Source organism: Suncus etruscus, chromosome 12, assembly GCF_024139225.1.
Source record: "Suncus etruscus isolate mSunEtr1 chromosome 12, mSunEtr1.pri.cur, whole genome shotgun sequence".
Classification (NCBI taxonomy): domain Eukaryota; kingdom Metazoa; phylum Chordata; class Mammalia; order Eulipotyphla; family Soricidae; genus Suncus; species Suncus etruscus.
In genome coordinates, this window is record NC_064859.1 from 82,632,649 (window position 1) to 82,655,371 (window position 22,723).

The 22,723-nt window shown below is 40.1% G+C and overlaps 2 protein-coding genes across 2 annotated transcripts in view; one reads left to right on the forward strand and one right to left on the reverse strand.

Moving 5' to 3' along the window:
* The window catches only part of VSNL1 (visinin like 1), a 64,850-nt gene extending 60,851 nt beyond the window's left edge, over nucleotides 1-3,999 (forward strand). The window contains exon 3 of the mRNA XM_049784865.1: nucleotides 2,781-3,999. Within this exon, the coding sequence (XP_049640822.1) occupies nucleotides 2,781-2,978 (198 nt within the window). The 3' untranslated portion in view covers nucleotides 2,979-3,999. The remainder of the gene's footprint in view (nucleotides 1-2,780) is intronic.
* A 15,016-nt stretch (nucleotides 4,000-19,015) lies between these two features.
* The window catches only part of SMC6 (structural maintenance of chromosomes 6), a 73,666-nt gene continuing 69,958 nt past the window's right edge, over nucleotides 19,016-22,723 (reverse strand). Inside the window, exons 25-26 of the mRNA XM_049784859.1 lie at nucleotides 20,313-20,410; nucleotides 19,016-19,323 (exon numbers count right to left, since the gene is read on the reverse strand). Coding sequence (XP_049640816.1) covers nucleotides 19,209-19,323; nucleotides 20,313-20,410 — 213 coding nt within the window. The 3' untranslated portion in view covers nucleotides 19,016-19,208. The remainder of the gene's footprint in view (nucleotides 19,324-20,312; nucleotides 20,411-22,723) is intronic.

The following is a 22,723-nucleotide window of genomic DNA, read 5'->3' on the forward strand; positions in this document are numbered from 1 at the left end:
TGCACGTGCCTTGTATGTGGTGGCCTAGGTAATCCCCAGTACCATGGGACCTAAACAAGCCTAATTCTTCAAGCTTCACATTGAATCTACTGCTTCTGTAAAATCGTATTTCCAGGAGAGGCCTCTGAGCTTTTCTGAGTGCTGCTTAGTAAACCAAAATAAATAAAAACGAAAACAAAACCCACAGTCTATTTTAAAAAGTAAGCAAAGAATAGCTTAACCTAATAGACATTTTAATGTGGTAGTTGAAGCACTTATTAGTGATTCACTTTCTTTCACTCAGCATTTTTTTTTTGAAGTGGGAATGATGATTGGGCCATATCTGCCCTACTCAGGGGCTACTTCTGGCTCTGTGTCCAGGGGTTACTCCTGGTAATTTTGGGATCCCATTATGTGATGTGGGGATTAAAAGATTGAAAGGAGGTCTAGTGCACACAAGGAATTTAACTCCTGTATTATTTCTCTTACTCTTCTTTCATTAGCAATCTTTTTAACTTGAGTCACAGTTTATAAGCTACAAATTCACTCACTTCAACTGTACAATTCAATAGTTTTAGTAAATTTACCAGTTTGTAACTTTGATCACCATCCAATTGTAGACTATATTCTGCTCCCCATGAGATTTCTTATGCTCACTTGCTCATTCCCCCCTTTTGACTGAAACCTGAAACAGATTTTTCTTTCTTTCTATGAAATTTTGTAAAACTGGAATAATGTTATATACTCTAATCTCTCTGTGCCTGGCTTCTTTGAGGGTGGCGAGATTTATTTATATTGTATATATCAGAATTTCATTTTATGTTTTTGCTAAAATAGTATTACGTTGCAGAGATGTGTCAGACTGAACCTGTTAACTAGCTGCCTTGCCCTTGTATTGCTGCCCCTTTGGGTCTGTTATTATCATGTTTCTATGAATGTCTTCCTGCAAGCTGTTGTATAAATGGGCTTTTATTTTTGAGGACACTTTTCTAAGAAAGGAAGTTTTAACTACAGAGGAATTTCTCTAGTTAAGAATCATTTATTTACAGTTTATTAAACTGTTTTATTTTAATTTCCTCTTCCATTCCTTAACTTAAAATAGAGTCCAAACTTCACACCGTATTCTTTAAACTCACTTCTTTGGGGGCATAATTTTTGTTTGTTTGTTTGTTTTCGAACCACAGCGTTTGATGCTCAGGGGTTACTCCTGGCTAAGCTCTCAGAAATTGCCCCTGGCTTGGGAGGACCATATGGAATGAGGGGGGGGAGGGATTGAATCGAGGTCCTTCCTTGGCTAGCGCTTGCAAGGCAGACACCTTACCTCTAGCGCCACCTCACTGGTCCCTGGGGGCAGGATTTTTATGGGACACTTTGCTTGATTATCTTAGCATATTGTAAGCTCCTCTCATCTGAGACTACATTTCATCTTCTCTTAAATCTCGAGAACTAGTTCTTGCTGATGGTTCTATGCATTTCAAACGTCAGAGGTTTACAACTGAACTCATCATTTTCCTTCCTGAATTTGTCCATTTTTTTCTTCTTCTTTTATTAATTATTATTATTATTATTATCATTATCATTATTACTATTAATTTTTTGGGTTTTGGGCCACACCCGGTGGCACTCAGGGATTACTCCTAGATCTGCTTTCAGAAATCACTCTTGGCAGGCTCAGAAGACCATATGGGGTGCCAGGGATCGGACCTGGGTTAGTCCAGGGTCTGCCACCTGCAAGGCAAACACCTCGCTGCTGTGCTATCACTCAGGCCCCTTGTCCATCTTTTTTTTTTTTTTTTTAGTTTTTTGGGTCATATCAGGCAACACTCAGGGATTACTCCTAGCTTTGCACTCAGAAACTGCTCCTGGCAGGTTCAGGGGACCATATAGGATGCCAGGGATCAAACCTGGGTCTGTCCCAGGTCAGCCGCTTGCAAGGCAAACGCCCTACCGCTGTGCTACCACTCCAGCTCCATTGTCCATTGTTCTTTTTTTAGAGGGGGGGTCACACCCAGCAGTGCTCAGGGGTTATTCCTGGATTTATGCTCAGAAATCGCTCCTGGCAGGCTCAGGGAACCATGTGGTATGCCAGGATTCAAACTGCCATCCTTCTGCATACAAGGCAAGCGCTCTACCTCCATGCTATCTCTCTGGCCCAATGTCCATTATTTTTAATATCACCACTTGCTCATTGTAGCAAAACAGCCCTTAGGATGGCCTTGGATGGAGGATAGAGGCCTTTGTTCTTAGGCCCTGGCCACGTGGCTCCATCCCCCATTAACGGGTGGGTCTGGGTCCAGGAAAGCGATGGGTATTGAACTCACTCACAGGCAGGCTTCATGAGAGATAACATCTTTATTCAGCCCTAGCCAACAGATGTGGCAGCTAACCATTTACGCATTCAGCCCTGCATTCTTGCTTCTCCTTCAGCCATAGCTCTCCATCCAGGTAAATGCCCATTCCTCTCCATCCTGTCCAAAGACCAAAAAGCCAAAAAAAAAAACCCAAAAAGACCTTAATCCTCTCTGGTCAAAGCCTTATCTAATCTTTCCAAGCCTCCTCCCAGGAATGGGCAGGGTCTTGCAAGTAAGATCAAGTTACCTGGTTAGACTGGGGCGTGGGGCCACAGCTCATTTTACCCACCACCTCCAACCAGAAACCTGAGAGTCATTCCCAAGGTTTCTGTATCCAATTAGTCATGAAAATCATACATATTTAAAACCATTGAAGGAGTCCTTTAAATAAATTTAAATTATTTATCATATCAGAGGAGAACTGTATGATCTGCTTCTTGTTTTTCCAAGGCTATCTACAAAATGGTGGGCACTGTGATCATGATGAAGATGAATGAGGATGGTCTCACACCCGAGCAGCGAGTAGACAAGATTTTCAGCAAGATGGATAAGAACAAAGATGACCAAATTACACTGGATGAATTCAAAGAAGCTGCGAAGAGTGACCCTTCTATCGTATTACTTCTGCAGTGCGACATTCAGAAATGAGCTGAGGTCAACACTATGGACTGCACAGAAGTCTCTATGTTCCATTCAGTCTGCAGCTACACACACACACACACACACACACACACACACACACACACACACACACACACACACACATATAAATATTGCTTGGACTACCTTGGACTTGCTTCTTGTGTTTGAAACACTTGTGTGCATGAGAATGTCATTTGCTAATGAATTTTAAAAGCATATCTATTATAAAACAAACAAACAACCTGCCACAATGTGATATGTGTAATATCATTTCATAAAAAAAAAAAAACCCTTCTCCAAAGCCTTGGCAGAAATGTGCTGCAAAGAGTTACATGATTTCTTGTTCATGTTTTGCTAATGCTCCTGTCTCCTTAATTACATGTTAGAAGCACTGAGATCTGCTCACAGTAATGTAACTTAATTATAAGCTGTGTCACCATTCTCCTGTAAAATAGTACTGGACAGAAGCTCAGAGGTGCTCCTGACTTCTCTGTGCAGTCCACACCCAAGAGCTTGTATTACCAGTGAATAGAAATGTACTACATTTGCATGCCTTTTAGGTTTGCCTTAATTCTTACCTCATTTGCATCCTACCAATCTGGAAAGAGCTGTGTTGGAATTAATTCAGCATAAATCTTAAAACCCTGCTAAATGATTCATAAATTAAGTATATCTATCTATATATGCATATACACAAAGATATTATTTATTGAAAAGTGAAAAATATGATGGAAGTATATTAATTTCTGCTTGAATTTTTCAAAGGTTTCTAAAGAGGTGGCAAGAGATATCCCAAATAAATTTATAACATTTGATTTTTCCTCAACTGTTATTTTATATATAATTTTAAATTTAAAATAGATGTTCTTATTCAACAAGGGTCAGCTAGTAATAGTGTAGAAAATCTACCCTTAAACTCACAATTTTGGAATGCAAAGGATTACTGACAATAAAGGGGGGGATAACATTCCAACTCTTCATATGGCATGTTAAATTGAAATAAAATATAAAACTTGTTTATTCTCAACTAATGCTCATTTTATGACAATAGATTTGCTCTGGTGTCACTGTGATGTTAGAAACGCCTTATGGTCTACACAGGAAGGTGGAAGATATATTCAGTTGACTGAGATGGGCCCTCCAAAAGAAACCAGCAGGAAAGAGAACTGACAGCTTTCTAAATCAAAAGTATAGCAGTTGATATTTTTAATAATGGAACAAAACCTTGACCTTTTTGATCATGAGGGAAGAAGGCAGAAAAGATTACATCAAGAGTGCAAAGCAGAAAATTTCACTGGCAGAAGGTCAATTTTATTGACAGAAGGAAAGGTTGAGTTGTCTAGTGCTGACCTATAGAACTTTCGATGACCACTAAACTGTACACTGACTAGCTCCATGTGGCTATTGAGCTTAATGAGAGTATATTAATGTAACTAAGGAACTATATGTTTTCATTTCATTTAAGCTTGATTTTCCTTATATAGCTACTAGTTATGGTATCAAAACAGTGTGATGCTGGGGCCAGAGAGATAGCATGGAGGTAAGGTGTTTGCCTTGCGTGCAGAAGGATGGTGGTTCGAATCCCAGCATTCCATATGGTCCCCTGAGTCTGCCAGGGGCAATTTCTGAGCGCAGACCAGGAGTAACCACTGAGCGCTGCCAGGTGTGACCCAAAAAACAAAAACCAAAACAAAACAGTGTGATTCTATAGTGTTCATTTAAGCACTTTTTTTCCCCCTCTAAATACTCTTTCTCCGTCTTAGGAACATTACCTGAGACTAGAGAGCAGAACCTAGTGATTCAATTTTTTCATTCAAACAGAGCAAGCGACCCTCAATACAAACACTCAAGTACCCAGTGGTACCTGAAATATGGATAGAACCAAATTTCTGTTCCAGGGAGAACAGTCCCAAGTTCAGGTGCTGATATCTTTAACCTCTGTGATTGGTGAGTCCAAAGTGGAGGCAATTTTTACTCTTCTGATTACCTCTCCCCACTAAGATATGGGTAAGAGACTCGTGAGGAGCCAGAATGGCACAATTAAGTCAGGCATTGGGCTGAATGTTCTTACAGTAGATCTTCATTGGTCATCTATTCTGGACCCAAGGCTTCCTGTGGGGACCAAGGAGACCCACAAAACAAAACCAGACACAAACTCTAAGAACTTTGAAGAACAAAGAAAAGTTAAATGGGATGAAAAGTGATGTAATATAGTAGTGGATATTTGTGCTGGGAGAGATTAGGTGATATTTGAAGATCTAGTGAAAAAGGAAGCGAGTCACATGGTGAGTATTTGGAGCACTGCCAAAAAACAAGCCTTTCAAATATAATCACGGTTTCATTTTAGAGATAAAATAGAGAATCTGGACAAGATAATAAAATCCTATTACTTTCTTGTTTTAACTTCACTGGGGTAGCATAGCTGGGTGTGGTGTGGTGGTTTTGATGAAGTGCCCATGAGAATCTGGTTAAAACAAACACACACAATTCCTTTGATCCAGCCCTCTTCTCATCCTTTTGTAGTATATATATTGTCAAGAAGCCCTCAAAAGGTCATAAGAGGACACACCTTGAAGTAGCCATGACAAATCTGCAGTGCTTTGGGAATTAGAGGCAGGCAAACAAATGACTCAATACTAGACAAACAACTATGGAAAATGTGTGGATGCATCCGAGGACATACTACTATACTTACCAGCCTGATGTCCACATAGCAAAATGGGCATATTTTCAAATGTTGAATGGAGGAACAAGAGAAAATAAGATCTGTTGTATAGTTCAATATAGTCTGTGGAAATTTACATATCAAATATATAAAAATTATGAAAAATATCAGAGTCCTATAAAATAAAAAGTTACATTAGAATTTCTAGGGATGATATTATGGGAATGGTCTAATTAGTATTGCTCATACAACTTATGCCTAAAATTTGATTATTTCTCATGGTTTCTATGGGTCGGGGGGGGGGGTCCTGAATGAGAAGGATTCACCATAATAGTCTGGTTAATGATGGTTAATCATTCAACAAAACAGGATTTGGAGCAATTGGGCACCTAGTGTACTTGCATGGCCTTATTTGTGTTTCCTCAGGTTCACGGCCTCAAACTATCACTGAACTCACTGGGTGGCAAAGGGCTTCATTCAGCACAAAGACTCCTAGAAGAAGCTTCATCTTTTCTTACCTAGTCTCCAAAGACTTGAAATGCCACAACAATTCTATTAGCTGAAAGAAAATCACAAATCCATCTACATTCAAGAAGGGAATCTATATTCTATGCTATGATAGAGTGTGGCAAGGTTCTCAAAAACCTACTGACATGGAAGTGTCTTTGGAAACACATATTCTACTGTTTACTCTATAGCTAGACTTCTTTTAATTGTCAAATGTGTTCATTCCATTCCAAAGAAACCACAGAACTCTCCTATCTGGAGGGTTATGATTGAGTTCACTGTGGAAAGCACTGTTTTCCCAAGTGTACCCAGGATACACACATTGTACCTGGGGGAGGGAATCATGGGGGTTAGGAAAGGCAGTAGTAACCTCAGGTACACATGGGAGATGCTGTATGTTCTCTTAAAGTAGGTACATTTATTAGGATGAGAAGTACACTGTTTTGTTTTGTTTCTAAAAAAGGAAGTAAGTTTTAGAAATAAGTTTGAAAATGTCTAATCTAAAAGCTTTTCAGATGGAGCCAGAGAGACAGCATGGAGAGAGGGTGTTTGCCTTGCATGCAGAAGGACTGTGGTTCAAATCCCAGCATCCCATATGGTCCCCCGAGCCTGCCAGGAGAGATTTCTGAGCGTAGATCCAGGGATAACCCCTGAGCACTGCCGGGTATAACCCAAAAACCAAAATAATCAAATAAAATAAAGCTTTTCAGATGTGGTTCATCATGTCTAGTATATTGAGTACCACTACCTTTTATTTTTTTATTCAAAAGACTGAAAGTCGAGGTGATAATTTTTTGCCTCTCCCCACTTATGGAACAGACAAAGGTGGGAAGGGAACTGATCAAAGTAGAGTGACAATTGGATTCAAGCCTAAATACAAGATAAACAGAAGGCTGGTTCATCCACAGCAATCTTGAAATCTAGCCGGGTACATTCCTAAACTCAGTAAATAGAAGAACCCACTGGACTTATTCTCCTTGACTCTTGGCTCTGCCTTGGACTTGTCTTCAACCTTGAAGTCAACCATTTTCTCCACAAAAATGTGTACTTGTGTTTAATTTGCCCATTGCCTATCCATGAAAGTTTAAAACAAAGTGTTCTGTAATTTTTTAAAGCAGGTATGTAGGTTTCATCTCTATTAATATATAAAATCTACTCTATTGAAAGGGATCTATTGTATATCCATTATATTCTTAGCAGTCCTATTGTTTAATGGAGAAGACTTGAAAGATGTGCCCATGGAGCCAGAGCAGTGGTACAGTGGTAGGGTGTTTGCCTTGCATGTGACTGACCTAGGACGAATTGAGGTTCGATCCCCCAGCGTCCCATATGGTCCCTCAAACCAGAAGCAATTTCTGAGCACATAGCTAGGAGTAACCCCTGAGCATCATTGGGTGTGGCCGAAAAACCAAAACAAAAATAAATAATAATGTGCCCTTATAAAAAGAAGACCATAGGTTGTAGAATAGTGTCTGAAAGCACTGTCTTAGATTATCTGAGAACCACAAAGGGATTAATAGTCCTGTCCTGTTGTTGAGAAGGGTTTAGGCCACAACTGGGGGTGCTCTGGGAATACTGGCTGAATGTCAAGTTACTCCTGGGAGTGCTCAAAGGATCATGTGGTGCTGGACATCAAATGTAAGCCTCCTACATGCAAAACATGTACTCAAGTATTATCTCTCTCCAGCCTTGAGATTTGATTTTTTGCAGTCTTGGCTACTTTTTCTAAAATTGCTTATATTTTTATTTTACCTTTCTCCTCTCACATTTTGTCAGAGGTGGCAAGAAGCCAGTAGTTTATTTTATATTCTTTCTTTCATATTCTTCCTCTTTGGTGAGATCATTAATATTATTATTTTTCTATGTTTCTATGATATCACTGAGACTAACTTCCACCACTACATTTAACAAGTGTTTTCTGGTCTCCTGCCTCCTACTGCACTTCCTATCTTTTAGGTCTCACCATTAGCAATCTTGTGGCCCTACACATTTCTGTATTTTCCTGAAGTTTGTTTGAATTAATGAAGATTATTTGAATAAGGCCTACATGCTTTATTTTTATTTTGCAATTTTATTTACAGATACCAAAATCTGTAATGAATATGACAGTTCTCTATCTGTAATGCCCTAGTTGTTGTGGGCTGGGAATTTGGAAACTCAGGCAGTTGTCACTTGGGTACTGAAGCAGAGTAATTTTATGACAACTGAGCTGCTGAGGGCTGGGTATCTTTCCTTACTATAGTCAAAGGGGTTCTCAGCCTGGCTTCCCACACACACTTGAGGCTCCCTAACTATGTGGAAAGAAGTCGAAGGTTCCATCACCATGGAACACAGAAGTTCAGCCTGTGTATTCCAGAGATCAAGGAAAAGCTTTCTCTTGATTCTTTCCTAACTTAGCTTTGGCAGATGGACATGTCTACGATGTTCTACTTACTGAAGGTAAGATATAAATATGTCCATAGGAAGAAGGGTATTGGAGCAGCCAGAGCAATGTTCTGTACATTGGGTAGAGTGTTTGACTTGCATGTAGCCAATTGGAATTTGATCCCCCGCAGCTACCAGGAGTAATTCCAGAGTTCAAGCCAAGAATAACCCCTGCACTTCCACGCCCTTCAAAGGCCCAGTCCACCTGAGGTCCTACCTTTTCTGCTGAGCTCCTTGCACCCTGAGGGTGGCAGTGGTCTGCAGGAGCAGGTGAGGTTCTCCTCTGTACTCCTAGGAACTATCATCACTGTCAGTGAATGCTGGAATCATGGTGCCTTCACATAGAACACTCAAGGCCTGGCCACCACTTGCCCTGTCTGAACAAGCATGTCTTCCCTATTAGCTACTAACCTCAGAACAGGGTCTGCTTCTCCTGGAACTTAGGGAAGGCCAAATTGCCAAAACTCCAGTCCAGTGAGAGCCTGGGTGTCCTGAAATCCTGCCTTTTTATCCATCCCTGTGCTCAGAATCCTTCGCCCTTACAGAGACCTGGACAGATCAAACCAGTGACTAAACCTAACTTGTCCTACAGGGCCTGCAGCCAGTGCCTGGTATGTCAGTATTTAGGCCTCTCAATGTTTCTGGACATGCCAGTTTGAAACTTCTGTTCTAGACTTGGCTCCACCGGCGCCAGAGAGATAGCATGGAGGTAAGACATTTGCCTTGCATGCAGAAGGTCGGTTGTTCGAATCCCGGCATCCCATATAGTCCACCGAACCTGCCAGGAGCGATTTCTGAGCATAGAGTCAAGAGTAACCCCTGAAAAACACTTAAAGTTTGAGGTTAACTTAAGCTAATATGTATGTACATGGAAATGTAAAAAATACTATGCCTTTAATGTTTAAGGAGTTACATAAGTTTTATGGCTTTAGATTGCCTTGTGTGCTGTTAAGAAATATTATAATGTGTTACGATCTGGGGACTTGAGGGACAAAGTAATTGTACATGGATTATGTTTTATTTATCTTAATGTTCTTTGGCTGAAAGTTCAAAGTTAAGATATCAGCAAGGGAACTTCTTCTGAGAATTATGTTATGGATGATTGTCCTTCCATTGTAACTTTACCTTGTCCTCTTTCTTTGCATCTTTGTTCTCATAATTAAAAAAAATTAAAATAAAAAAAATAAAAAGAGTAACCCCTGAGCTCTGCCAGGTCTGACCCATCCCCCCCCCCCCAAAAAAAAAAGACTCTGCTCCACCATCCCATCCCTGGCAGGTCCCTAGAGCCAGTCAGGACCACTGAGGGACCAAGGATGAATAGCCGAAACTGTGTCTCCTGCCAATACTGGCCAGGCTCAGCCTCTCTCCACTTTACATTTTTTTCATAGAGAAATAATGTTCTCCCTGGAATTGAGTGGGGGAAAGAAAAAGTGGTGCCAAGGATTTAAATTGGGGTCAGTCTCATGCAAAGACTAAGAGCCTTATCTCCTTACCCTCTCTGGTCCAACACTAAAGCTTTTAAAGGAATCAGTTGATTTCAGGCTTCATTCTCTGGTGTTTTCTTTTTCTTTCTTTTGTTTTCTGTTTTTGGGCCACACCCAAAAACTCTGTGCACTCCTAGCTCTGTGCTCAGAAATGCTCCTGGCTCCAGAGACCATATGGGATGCCGGGGATTGAACCCGGTTCTGTCCTAGCTTGACTGCATGCTAGGTACTAGCATGATACCATTCCAGCCTCTGGTGTTTTCTTTTAGAATTACCTTTGATAAATAACAATCTACTTTCTAAAAAACGCCAGAGTGTGAGTTAGAGTTGTAGCTCTGTGATACATAACAAGCCTGGGTCTGATTCCCAGCAGTGGGGAAGACTGGGCTTGTGTGCAGCAGGTGGGAGTTCAGTGGGAGGAAGAGATCAGAGACTTATTTCCTCTATATAGGTAGAAATCTTGTCAAGAAGTAAAACAGGCTTACTCCAGTATCTTTAAGAAAATCTTATGACAAATGATATGTGGGGATACAGTGAGAAACAGAAGTCAACTAGATTTTCTAAATTAGTTCCTCTAGGTCTTTTCTTGCCAGCAAGTAGACATGAAATTTGAGGTTTTCTCAGCATTCACCAGCAAAAATTACCTCCTGATTCTTACACTGCTATTCTCCTAATCCTTATACTTACCAAGGTAAAGTTACCCAACAAAAGTCAATGTCAAATAAGGTCTTCTCACCGCTCTCCCGGTTAGCCTATTTTCTAATATGAATGGTACCATCACTTGTCTGATTTCCAGGCCTTGCTTGACCCCATTATCTCTGATTCCTCTTTCACACTCAGTGATCAGCAAGTTCCACTACAGTTAGATTTCAAATTGGAACATCTCTAACACTTCAATGAAATCCAATGTCCTCTTAGCTTGATCATAGCAAGGCCTCCAAATTGCTTGCTTTCTCTGCTCTTCCTGAATCTATTAACACATCAACAATCTTTGAACCTCTGTACCACATCAGGTCTGAAGAATCTACTTGGGATATAAGGAAATTTCTTTATCTTCCACTAACTAACCCCCATGCACTCACTTTGCTAATTCAGCTCTTACAATACTGGCCTTAAAGTTCTTGAACATGAAGGTCATGGTAAGTGGAGACTATTGCTCCACTCTTTCACTGGTCAGAATCCAACTTAAATACAGCCTTTTGAAGGCCTTCCTTTAACATTTCATCCAAAATACAATTTCCTTCCATTCTCAATTATTATGACTTAAAATCATACATGGCATTGTCTCTTTAACCAGACTTTAGCTCTGTGAGGGAGATTTGATTCAGTAGTTAGTATTTCCAGTACTGAAAATAGCGCATGGCAAAAACATCATTTTTGAGTGAATTAATCTTTGGAGAAAAATTAGGTAAGAGTCACTTCTTTTTGGCTATACCTGATGGTGCTCAGGGGACCATGAGATACCATGAATCAAGTGGACCTTCTGCATGCACAGTATGAGCCAAATCTTTTGAATTACCTCTTTAGGCCCAGCAGAAGCCTCTAAGCTTGCTGATTAATGGGCATCACCTACTCAGAGTATCTAGAGTATCTAGATATTTTTCTAGAATTCTATCAAGTGCTAATGCAAAAATTTCATAGGCTAGGTATTAATATTTTGTATAATTAAGCAAATTCCACTTGACTCAAAGATACAACTCATTTATATCCACATTATTATTTACTAGTATAAAACCTATTCCAAACAATGCTTTGATATATCCTCAAGTTCAGGGAGAAAATCTATTTGTTCAAGCCACAAAATTCCGGTAACTAAGTTTCATAATTTCAAATTAATTCTCTTGAAAATGAGTTGCTCCAAGTATAGACTTTCCAAGATAAATAAACAAGTCATAAACCTAATCATAAAGTAGGCTCAGGAAAAAGTAATTTTTACAATTTACATTATGGAAAACAATCCAAAACTCAGGGTCACTTGGTTCAGATTCAATTCTTGTCTATGGGCCAGAGATACAGTGGATAGGGGGAACTTGCCTGTGTTTGATCCCTGGGATCCCATATGGTTCCCTGAGACATCCAGGAGTAGTTCTTGAAAAGAGTTAGGAGTAACCTCATGAAGAGTGCTGGGTATGACTCCCAAACCAAAAATAAAAACACTAAAACCCTCACAAAAATCAATTCGAGTTCCAATTAATGGACTTCTTACACAGAAACTTTGGTTTCATATGTAAGTAAGTAGCTCAGTCATTACAAAACATGCAAAGGAAAGCAGCACTAAAGGATAGAAGGAGTAAAAATCTGTAAACTATTTTAAAGGGCAATCCCTGAATTTTTATAGTGTAGCTATCAGTTTCAATAGCCATATTAATTTTTTGCCTTACTGAAACTCACTACATTTGTTATTTTAAAAATGTTAACTGTGGGTATCCCCTCCCCCAACTTCCTGTTTATCCCACCAGAATGATCAGATTTACTCACACCTCGGATGGGCAGGGGTATCTTGAAGAATAGGGGTGGCTGTGGGGAGGAAGAAGAGAGAAGCAGAGGTAGAAAGGATGCATGGAGGGCAGCTGAAAGAGGCTGCATGAAAAGCTTAGCATAGAAGCCATGTGGGAATGGACCTGAAACTGTGTTGATTCCTATGGAACTCTGACTGATTGTGAGTATTTTTATGCCATTATCCTGTACCTTCAGACCCACCTGCCAAAGGGGCTACAGGTACCATGCCCTGATGAGAAAGGCCTCACCCCAACACTAGAACTTTATATTTCATAATTATACAACATTAAGGGTTTGTTTTTCATGTAATGACCATTTATTTATCTTGTTTGGTAAAATCCTTATTCAAATATTTGCAATTTCGTTGGGCCATAGAGGTGGGAGATGGGAGCTGCTTCCAACATCTTTCTTGGGAGAATACTCATGGTAGTGCTCTGGCAAAATGAGGTGTGGGGTATTAAACAGGATTTATAGACATGCAAAATGAGTGCCATAATACTTGTACTTCCCATGTGGGCATCATTTAATAAAGTTATTCTGAACTAATAATGCCAGTAGTGGAATGAACCCTATTTCTGGGGCCTCAAAAAACAGTGCTTGAATGGCCACTGAGCAAGAGATTCAATTTGGGGCTCAAATACAAAGCACGGCTTCCGTCATTTTTTGAGCTATCTTTCTAGCACATGTCTATCTTTACAAATTCTAAAATATCAAAGTATGGGGCCTGAGTGGTAGCACAGTGGTAGTGCGTTTGCATTGCATGCAGCTGACTCTGGACAGATCCGAGTTTGATCCATGGCATACCATGAAGGCCCCCAAGTCAGAAGTCACTTCTGAGAGCAGAGCCAGAAGGAACCCCTGAGTGCTGCTGGTGTGGCCCAAAAAAGCCAATAAAATTGATTAATCATATTTACAAAACAGTTATATATCACTCTTTACCAACAATAACTATCATTGAGATACACCCCTAAAATATCAATAACTTTTTACCTGTCTAAAGCTCAAGTGCTTCATGCTTTAACACTGTCCACTAACATGCAGGTCTTGATGTGTCTTGAACTCTCACAGAGTTCTCTTTAAAATGGCAGTACTGTTGAGAATATTTTATTATTATCTATTACAAATACATTAAAAAATGAGTCATGGAATGATGTTACATGTGGCCAAAAATATAGCATCAGATAACTTCAGTCATGCAGCATAAAATAAAATAAAAACAGAATCTGATAAGCTAGATCATCTTGTGAGATTCAAAGGTTGCTAAAATGTAGGTTGGTTAACTTCAATTTATTAATGAACTTTGAGTAATCAGGGCTAATAGTATATAGAAGTAATTATCCCTCTGCCTCCCCTTGTTGCTTACAATAGATTTGAAATCTGAAATAGATCAGAAAGAACTTGCTACCATCTATAATTTAGATGCAGGGTAGCTGAAAAGGGTGTGTGTGGTCAACATCTGTACAACACACCCTACATAGAAGCAGGTTTGTAAAAGGAAGGTGAGGAGAGATGAAAGCCCGAGGGTGATTGCAGAGAAGAGTCTGTATTTGGATGCTGGGAAGGAGAGAGGACAGCAGACATGGCACATGACAGATGAGAGAATAGATACAAACTGGTTTCTCAAGGTGGCCCACCAAACAGGTGGCCATAGACCGCTGCAATCCACCTGGTTCTAACAGTGTCAAAGGCCAAATTCACCCCAGAAAGAAGAAATACACCGAGGCACTTTTCCCCATCTCAGACTGAGCAGAATACTGGCATGTGCGGAACCAGTGATGCTGACCGGTGCATTCCCTCCCTTCTTCCTGGAAAGCCAAACTGGGAAGGACTGACTCCCTTGGACTTCTGGCAGTCTTGGACAGCAGGGGTGTCCTGGCCACTACCTCTGCTGTCCTTTCTGAGCCTCTTGGCAGGGATGCAATCGTGCTCTCATACTTTATCAGCTGTAGAAAAGCAAGGTAGTATATTTCTCGTTTTCTTTTTGACACCCTAAGGACAAAGTTCTTTTCTAACTGTACCTAGAAGAGGACACTGACATGATAGGGCATAGAATCCCCAATGTTTATCCACTAAATTGGGCTCAAACTTGCATGGGGTCTGTAAGGCATTTATGCAACTTAACTTTCTATTTTTAATTCCAAGTTCTGGCACAAACCCATGGTATATGTAGTAGAATGTGAGTCCTTGAAGATAGGGTGGGGAAGGGGCAACTTGTTGCTTACATCTTGGTTAGAATCATTTTCACAGCTGGCCTCCATCTTACCTACAGAATCTGAACTAAGCAGGGAGCAAGTCAAGCCACTAAATCTCATCTGCTAGTTTTGTTGGTATCAGATGCTTTCTCTCAGGAGAAGCCAGAAAATCGGAATGTCTCAAGAGCCCAATATTCTTTTGGGTCAATATATATTGTGAGTACTGTGGCACTCACAATACTTGTTTTTGGGGGGTCATGTTTAGAAGGAAGGACCTCCTCTGAAGTTCACTTCAGGGTATCAGTTAAATTCACTCCAGAAAGCCTAACTGATATGGTGGAAGGAGAATGTAAGGGCCAGAAATTGAGTAAAAATGCCCACATTCCTCAAGAGTAAAAAAGACAGGAATAAACTCAACTAAATTTTTCTCCAGTGGAGGGTGTGATAGTGTTAGGGAGGTTGCAAGGACCTGCTTCAAATCCTGTGCAGAACATAGTGTCCAAAAGTCTAACCTTGTGAGATTTCTGAGCACAATTCGGTGTGGTCACCAAATAAGATTGCTATGCTGTGAGGTGGTAATATTTTGGGCACAATAAAGTCCAGAGATGGGCCTTAGCAACAGGTAAGGTAGCCAGGTTCCCTAGCATCCCAATTGGACATGGTAACACATGAGAAAAAGAAAAGCTGAAACTCCAGGACCTTGTTGACTTGGGAAATTGGTCCAGAGACAGACTCTAGTAGGGAGACAGTCCTGTTCCCTCCTTGTCTGGGTTCATGAAGGAGACCTTCAGAAAATGACCCAGGGTGTTGGAGGCCTGAGCCCATTTGGAGGTCTGGGTTAGGGGAGGGGAAAAGGTATGGGTCGAGTAGAGGGGATCCTTGAGGTCACCATCCGAGTTTACCAGGGAATAGCAGGTGAGGGCAGAGGCAGTTGGAAGCAGTTGGGGAAGGACAGGTGGAAGACTCGGGCAGGAGCCATAAGGCGCCAAGTTTAATCTGGGGGCACTAGCCATACACACTAAACCTATGGGGCCATGATAGCACCTTAGGCTTGTCCAGACATCCCCAGCACTTTCTTTTCTTTTTTTTTTTTTTTGGCTTTAGCCAGTTGCATTTGCAGCTTCTCTTCAAGGAGCTACTCAAAGGTGGTTGGGGATCCATCTTTTCCGATCAGTTGATATCCATCAGGGTCCTCCACAACAACTTTTCCACAGAAGAAACAAGGTAATTGATGTGTGAGCTGTGGGCGGAGCTCAATGTCTCCTACCTCACTGGCCAGTGAGAAATCCAGAACCTTGTACCAGCCCTGAACCCGCCCCCATGTCAGTGGGATGATGACAGCACTAAGGGACTGAGACTGCGCTTGTGTGTACATGGCTGGAGAGGCATAAGAGCTGATCTCTAGCCGCCATGCTCTCTCTCCCCACCTTGGGGATTTGGAACGCCAAAGCCCAACGTGGCGGAGAGCAGAGTCCCCAGAGAGAAAGCATGTCTTTTCCTGAACAGAATCAGTCCATGTCTTTCTTTTTCCCCAAATCAAGTACAGGAAGCTCATCCTTAACCCCTTCACTGTAGGTCTTTCACCTCCAGATGTTTTTCTCACTAAACTATTATAAAGAACACTTACTGTTGGGACAGGGAGGGAGGGCTTGTACTCACACACATCTATTGGTAGCCTACTATACCCTGATAAGTTAGCCTACTGTAGTTATAGGTGAGAGCCTACTATACCTATGAGAAAGATTGAGGTAGTAAGTAGGTAGGTACTTAGGTAGGTAGGTGATTGGTATTTTATAGGTAGTTAGGTGGTCTGTAGGTAGGTAGGTAAATGATTGATAGGTAGCAGGTGATCTATAGGTTAGTAATAGGAAGGAAGGAAGATAGAAAGGACAGGAAGGGAGAAAGGAAGGAAGGAAGAAGGGAGGGAGGTAGAATGGCAGGGAAGGTAGGAAGTGAGGGAGAAAGGTAGGGAAGGAGCAAAGAAGGAAAAAAGGTAGAAGGGAACAAGGAAGAGAAAGAGAAAAAAAAGAAAAAGAATGGAGAGTGAAAGGAAGAGAGGGAGGAGGGTGGGAGAAATGGAGGAAAGAAGAAAGTGAGGGAGAAAGAAAGGCAGGGAGGGAAAATGGGTGGGAAAGACAAGCTCGAGCGCTGCTGTGTTAGAAGCCAAAAAGACATGGTATGCACCTTTGGTTCCAAGAGCTCTATAGTAATGAAGGTTGTTTAGTGAAAAAAGAATCTTTAATTTAGGGCTAGATTAATAGTCTAATGGGTAGGGTGTTTGCATTACATGAAGCCAACCAGGGCTTGATCCCCTGCATCATCTTCTCCTGAGCATTGCTTGGAGAAATTCTTGAGTTAAGAGCCAGGAGTAACCCCTGAGCATCAGCATCATTGGGTGTTATCCAAGTCCTCCTCAAATCTTTAATATTTAAATTTATTTTCCTTCCTTTTGTTGCAGTTATGAGGATTTGGCATCTCATAAGCTTGGCTCTTAATTCATATACTGTCTGCATGCTCTCCTGGGGTCACACTTTTTTCTGTGGTATTTGTGCACAGCTCAGCTCGGACAATTCTTCATTTGTAGTGCCTGGATATACTGAATTTTAGCATGCCAGAAGCCATTAACAGTTGAAGTGTGTGTAAGTCATCATTCATGAAGAGGCTCCATGCAGTCAACTGCATCACGTTCTCCACTCACAAAAGCATGATCGTCATTCATATAAAGTCTTACAAGAAGTGACACGTATTTTATAAAATTAAATCCTAATAATTAGCGCATTAAATGAGCATATTCACTTTATGATTACTGAAATCAAAACTTTGTGAGGCCAAAGTTATAATGTTTGAATCAACAGATGTTTATTGAGGAATATTTTTTTCTTAGGAATTGTTCTTCACGAGAAATATTTTTCCCATTCTATGTTAAGAACCACAGCATTAAAAAATTATCACAAAAATGTAGACACAAAGTTATTAAGCTGATACAAGTATATGCATTTGATATATTTTACTTCATTTCTTAACTTGAAAAAGCACATGAATGTTAAAATAGTTTTGATACAAATGTTATAAATGCAACTTAAAAAAACCCAGACTCTGGATAGTTATGGGGGCTGTTTAAGACATTCAACATGTATCTTTCTGTAAATTCTTAGAAAAGGACAAGTATTTGAACTTCTCGTGTCAGATGTTCGGAACTTAAAAGACTAAATTAGACTCTTTGCCTACCAAAAAGTAAATGCAGTATTTCACAGTAACTAAGAAAATGTCACTGAACTTTGAAAATACTGTTTTCCCCCCTTTAAAATACTGCCTTTGGAATTTAACAAATACTTATTGCTAGCAATAGAAAGAATGCTTTTGGTTAGATAGCAATGTATTTTATTTTTTAAAAATAATTTATATCAGAAAATACTAGCAGGAATCCTACTGGTGCTTTTTAAAATTTCATCAATTTCTTTTCCTCAATAGACCACACTTCACCGTCCTTAGACACTTTTTTGTATTTTTAAGACCAGGTTTCGTTTTATCCCTGATGTCAGCTCACAATCAACAGCTTGGTATTTGGCTCCTACTTTCCTGTTCCAGGAGGCTCCAAACTCCACTTCCAGTTCTCCCAACTCATTTTTCTGGACTACAAATCCCTCAGGCCTGTGCACAGTCTTAACAGACCCAGAACCTGAGAGGTCCAGGACATCAACCAGAAAGAAAGGGTTGCAACTAAGCAAGTCACTACTGGTCAGCATGCAAAAAGTGTGTCCTCATCTAGATCTGATACAGTTTAGACACAGTTGAGTGGGTGACAGTTAAAAGACTGAGCAAAGGCATTGGGTTAGAGGTTGGCAGTGCTTAGTGCCCCCACAGAAGTGGGGTAACAGACAACATCTTAAATGGGACAAAACACAGTAATTAAAAGTATACTTCAAAGCTAGGTTGTATACTTGGGATTAAAAGCAACCTGTGCAGCAGGAATCTGTCCAAAGTCCTTTACTCTTCAGGTAGGTACCCTCGCAATAAATAACAGAAAGCCTGTGTATTCTTCCTTCTGCAGTGAGGATGTGATTCTGGAAAGGAAAACTAAATATGATCTGGTGCTCAAACTTTTATTTTCTTACAAAACACTATAGAAATTAATGCCACTAAACAGGTATGTACATGTACATATGTACAAATTTTCACTTTTGTAAAAAGAATCTATAAAAGTAGATGGCTAACAAAACAAAAACAAGATTTGAAACCGACCCACGAAAGTTGATTTTCTCAAGGTAAAGAAAATAGTAAATTTAAAATGCTGGTTATTGTTTGCTTCCTAGGCGTATTTACATATTTTATTGGGCAAGATATATAAAGGATTTTCTTTTACTTATGAATATCTTCAGTAACATTTTATTTCATCCAATAGTCCAAAATTGATTTTCCCTTTACAAATCTTTCAACATTACGACATGCCATATGAAGTTACAAATCAACTTCGGTCATTTTCCTCCTCTTGAGTCACAGGTCGGAAGGGCAATGTCGTTTGTCCTCTTTCAGGATCAGACATTCGAAGTATTCTAATTAGTTTGCTTGAGGGAAGTGAGCTAGAAAAATAAAAGTCAAATTTCCATATCACACTGAAAAACATTCTAATATTCTCTAATGAAACATAAATTAGGCTACCATCTGTTAATAAAAGGTATACCTTGTATATGGAGTTCTAAAAGAAACATAATTTGAAAAATTATTTGCTACTGAAAGACATTAATCTGCTGTGTCATAAAATTTCAGTCAGAGGAAAAAAAACATTCACATATTAATTGTAACTCTTATTCTTATAGGGCCAAGAATAAATCAGTCAAAATTTTCTTTTTTCTTTTTTTTGACTTTTGAGTCACACCTTGCGGCGTTCAGGGGTTACTCCTGGCTCTGTGCTCAGAAATCGCTCTTGGCAGACATGGGGACCATATGGGATGCTGGGATTCGAACCCCCATCTGTCCTGCAATGAGTGCATGCAAAGCAAACTCCCTTCCCCTGTGCTATCTCGCTGGTCCAGAGTCAAATATTTCTAATTACAAATTTAAATCCCTATATATCAAGTGACCATCAAACACAGAATATGAACTCTTCATAACACAATACTGACACCTTACTCAGTAAATATTGAGTAGAATTTTTCATTTATAAGAAGTTGTACTTGTATGTCATTAAGAGATTAGGCCAAAAAATACCAAGAACAATTTTTTTGGTCAAAACAAATTTTCTAGAATTGCTTTTTAGTTAGGCATGATAACAGAAAAGGAATCTAAACAGAACCAGCAAGCAACAAGTCAGTAATTATGTTCAAATCAACTGGTTCTATTATGGAAGGAAGAGTGACATACACAAAATTTAAATACATTAAAGACAAAATGAAAATTTCCCTAAGCAATATAGAGGTTAAATTTTTGGTTATTAATCTTATTAATTTGTAACTTAATTGATAAGGCATATATATAAAGAGTTTTTTTGTCTTATATATATGTATATATATATATATATATATATATATATATATGGATGTATGTTCACAGAAGAATTCTCAAAGGTTACCTCATGCTTTGAGGGGTAAGCAAGATGAACTGCCTGAAACGCTGGGAATCGGCCATCTTGAGTATCATGTCCATTGCAATTCTTCGGTTAACCATGTCCTAAAGGACAAAGGCAGAGACATAGACTACTATTTTGTCGATTTATACATGGTCTTCTAAAAACAGCATTCTATTAGTTCACACAAACCTTTGGGATATTACATCACCTGACTGTGGTGCCAAGCAAGTTATAAAAAATAAGAGACAAAACAGAAAACTATTAAAGTAATTTAAACACACATATTTTCTAGGTGATTTTAGACAGTCAAGAATGAACATGTATAAGCCACTCAAAACATTCTTAGCAGTAATCCAAATTTTCAAAACAAATATAAAATATTTAATTTGTACAAGACAGTCATTAAGAATATCAAAAGTGACTAAAACTTACTAAATCTCTCAAATTTTCTTTCAACAATTAAAATGCTCTAAAATCTTTTAATATTTGATCAATGTAAAAATTCTAGATTGAGTGCCAGAGCAATAATAGCTGCAGGGTGTTTGCCTTGCATGCAACCAACCAGGGATGGACCCAGGTTTGATTCCTGACATCCCATATGGTCCCCCAAGCCACCAGGAGTGATTTCTGAGAGCAGAGCCAGAAATAACCATTGAGCACTTCTAGACGTGGTCCCCAAACAAACAAAAAATTCAAGATTGAGTTTTTATTTTTTATTTTTTTGGTTTTTGGGCCACACCCGGCGGTGCTCAGGAGTTACTCCTGGCTGTCTGCTCAGAAACAGCTCCTGGCAGGCACGGAGGACCATATGGGACACCGGGATTCGAACCAACCACCTTAGGTGCTGGATCGGCTGCTTGCAAGGCAAATGCCACTGTGCTATCTCTCCAGGCCCGAGTTTTTATTTTTATTTTTTAATTTTTCTTTTGTTGTTTTTTGGGTCACACCCAGCAGCACTCAGGGGTTACTCCTGGCTCTACGCTCAGAAATCGCCCCCAGCAGGCTCAGGGGACCATATTGGATGCCAGGATTCAAAACACTATCCTTCTGCACACAAGGCAAATGCCCCACCTCCTTGCTATCTATTTAGCTCCCTAATTTTTATATTTTGGGTAGTGGATTTTGAGACACACCCAGCAGCATTCAGGAGTTACTCCTGGCTCTGTGCTCAGAAATTACTCCTGGCAGGCTCAAGGGACTATATGGGATACTGGCAATTGAACCTGGGTTGGCTGCATACAAAGCAAATGTCCTATTGCTTTGGCTCCCTAGATGAGTTTTTTTTTTTTTAAATAAGATAATTGGGTACATAGAAAAGAAATGCTTGGGGGGAAAAAACTGACATTAAGGGGCCGGGCGGTGGCGCTAAAGGTAAGGTGCCTGCCTTGCCTGCGCTAACCTTGGACGGACCGCGGTTCGATCCCCCGGTGTCCCATATGGTCCCCCAAGCCAGGAGCAACTTCTGAGCACATAACCAGGAGTAACCCCTGAGCGTTACTGGGTGTGGCCCAAAAAAAAAAAAAAAAAAAAAAAAAAAAAAAAAAAACAAAAAAACCTGACATTAAGTCAACTGAACTATGTGCCAATATTTTCTGAGTTAAAAGACGAAAAAATGTCCCCCTTTTCCATCCTTGAGAACTCCTCAAAGTTCTGTTGTTTTGTTGTTTCTGTTTTGTTTTGTTTGTTCTGTTGTTCTGTTGTTTTTGTTTTTGTTTTTTTTTTCCTTGCCAATACCCAGCAGTGCTCAAGGGTTACTTCTGGCTCTGCACTCGGGAATTCCTCCTGGCAAGCGTGGAGGACCACATGGGATGCCAAGGATAGAACCTGGGTCAGTAGTATGCAAGTCAACTGTGCTCCAGCCCCAGAGACAGAATTTTTTAAGAGTTCCTTGAAACCATATGTGGCAGCAAGCAGATTACAGCAGAGAACAATGGCTGTAGAAAGATAGAGGACTGTTAGTTAAAAAAGTGATGCCAGGGCCTGGAGAGATAGCACAGCGGTGTTTGCCTTGCAAGCAGCTGATCCAGGACCAAAGGTGGTTGGTTCGAATCCCGGTGTCCCATATGGTCCCCCGTGCCTGCCAGGAGTATTTCTGAGCAGACAGCCAGGAGTAATCCCTGAGCACCGCCGGGTGTGGCCCAAAAACCAAAAAAAAAAAAAAAAAAAAAAAAAAAGAAGTGATGCCAAATGGGTAGCTGTGGGGCATCATCTTTTGAACAAGAAAGCAACGGAAGTGTCAGGACCAGATAGTGAGATCTCCTGATATCAAAATGCAGTTAGTAGTTTGGGGAACTCTGGAGTAGTTGGGTAGGAAATGCTACCTAGGAAAATAAACAGTAAAATAAGCAAGGACCTCAATGAGACATATAAAAAAGTTAACTTGCTAGATTGAGAGTTTTAAAAAATGAAGATCT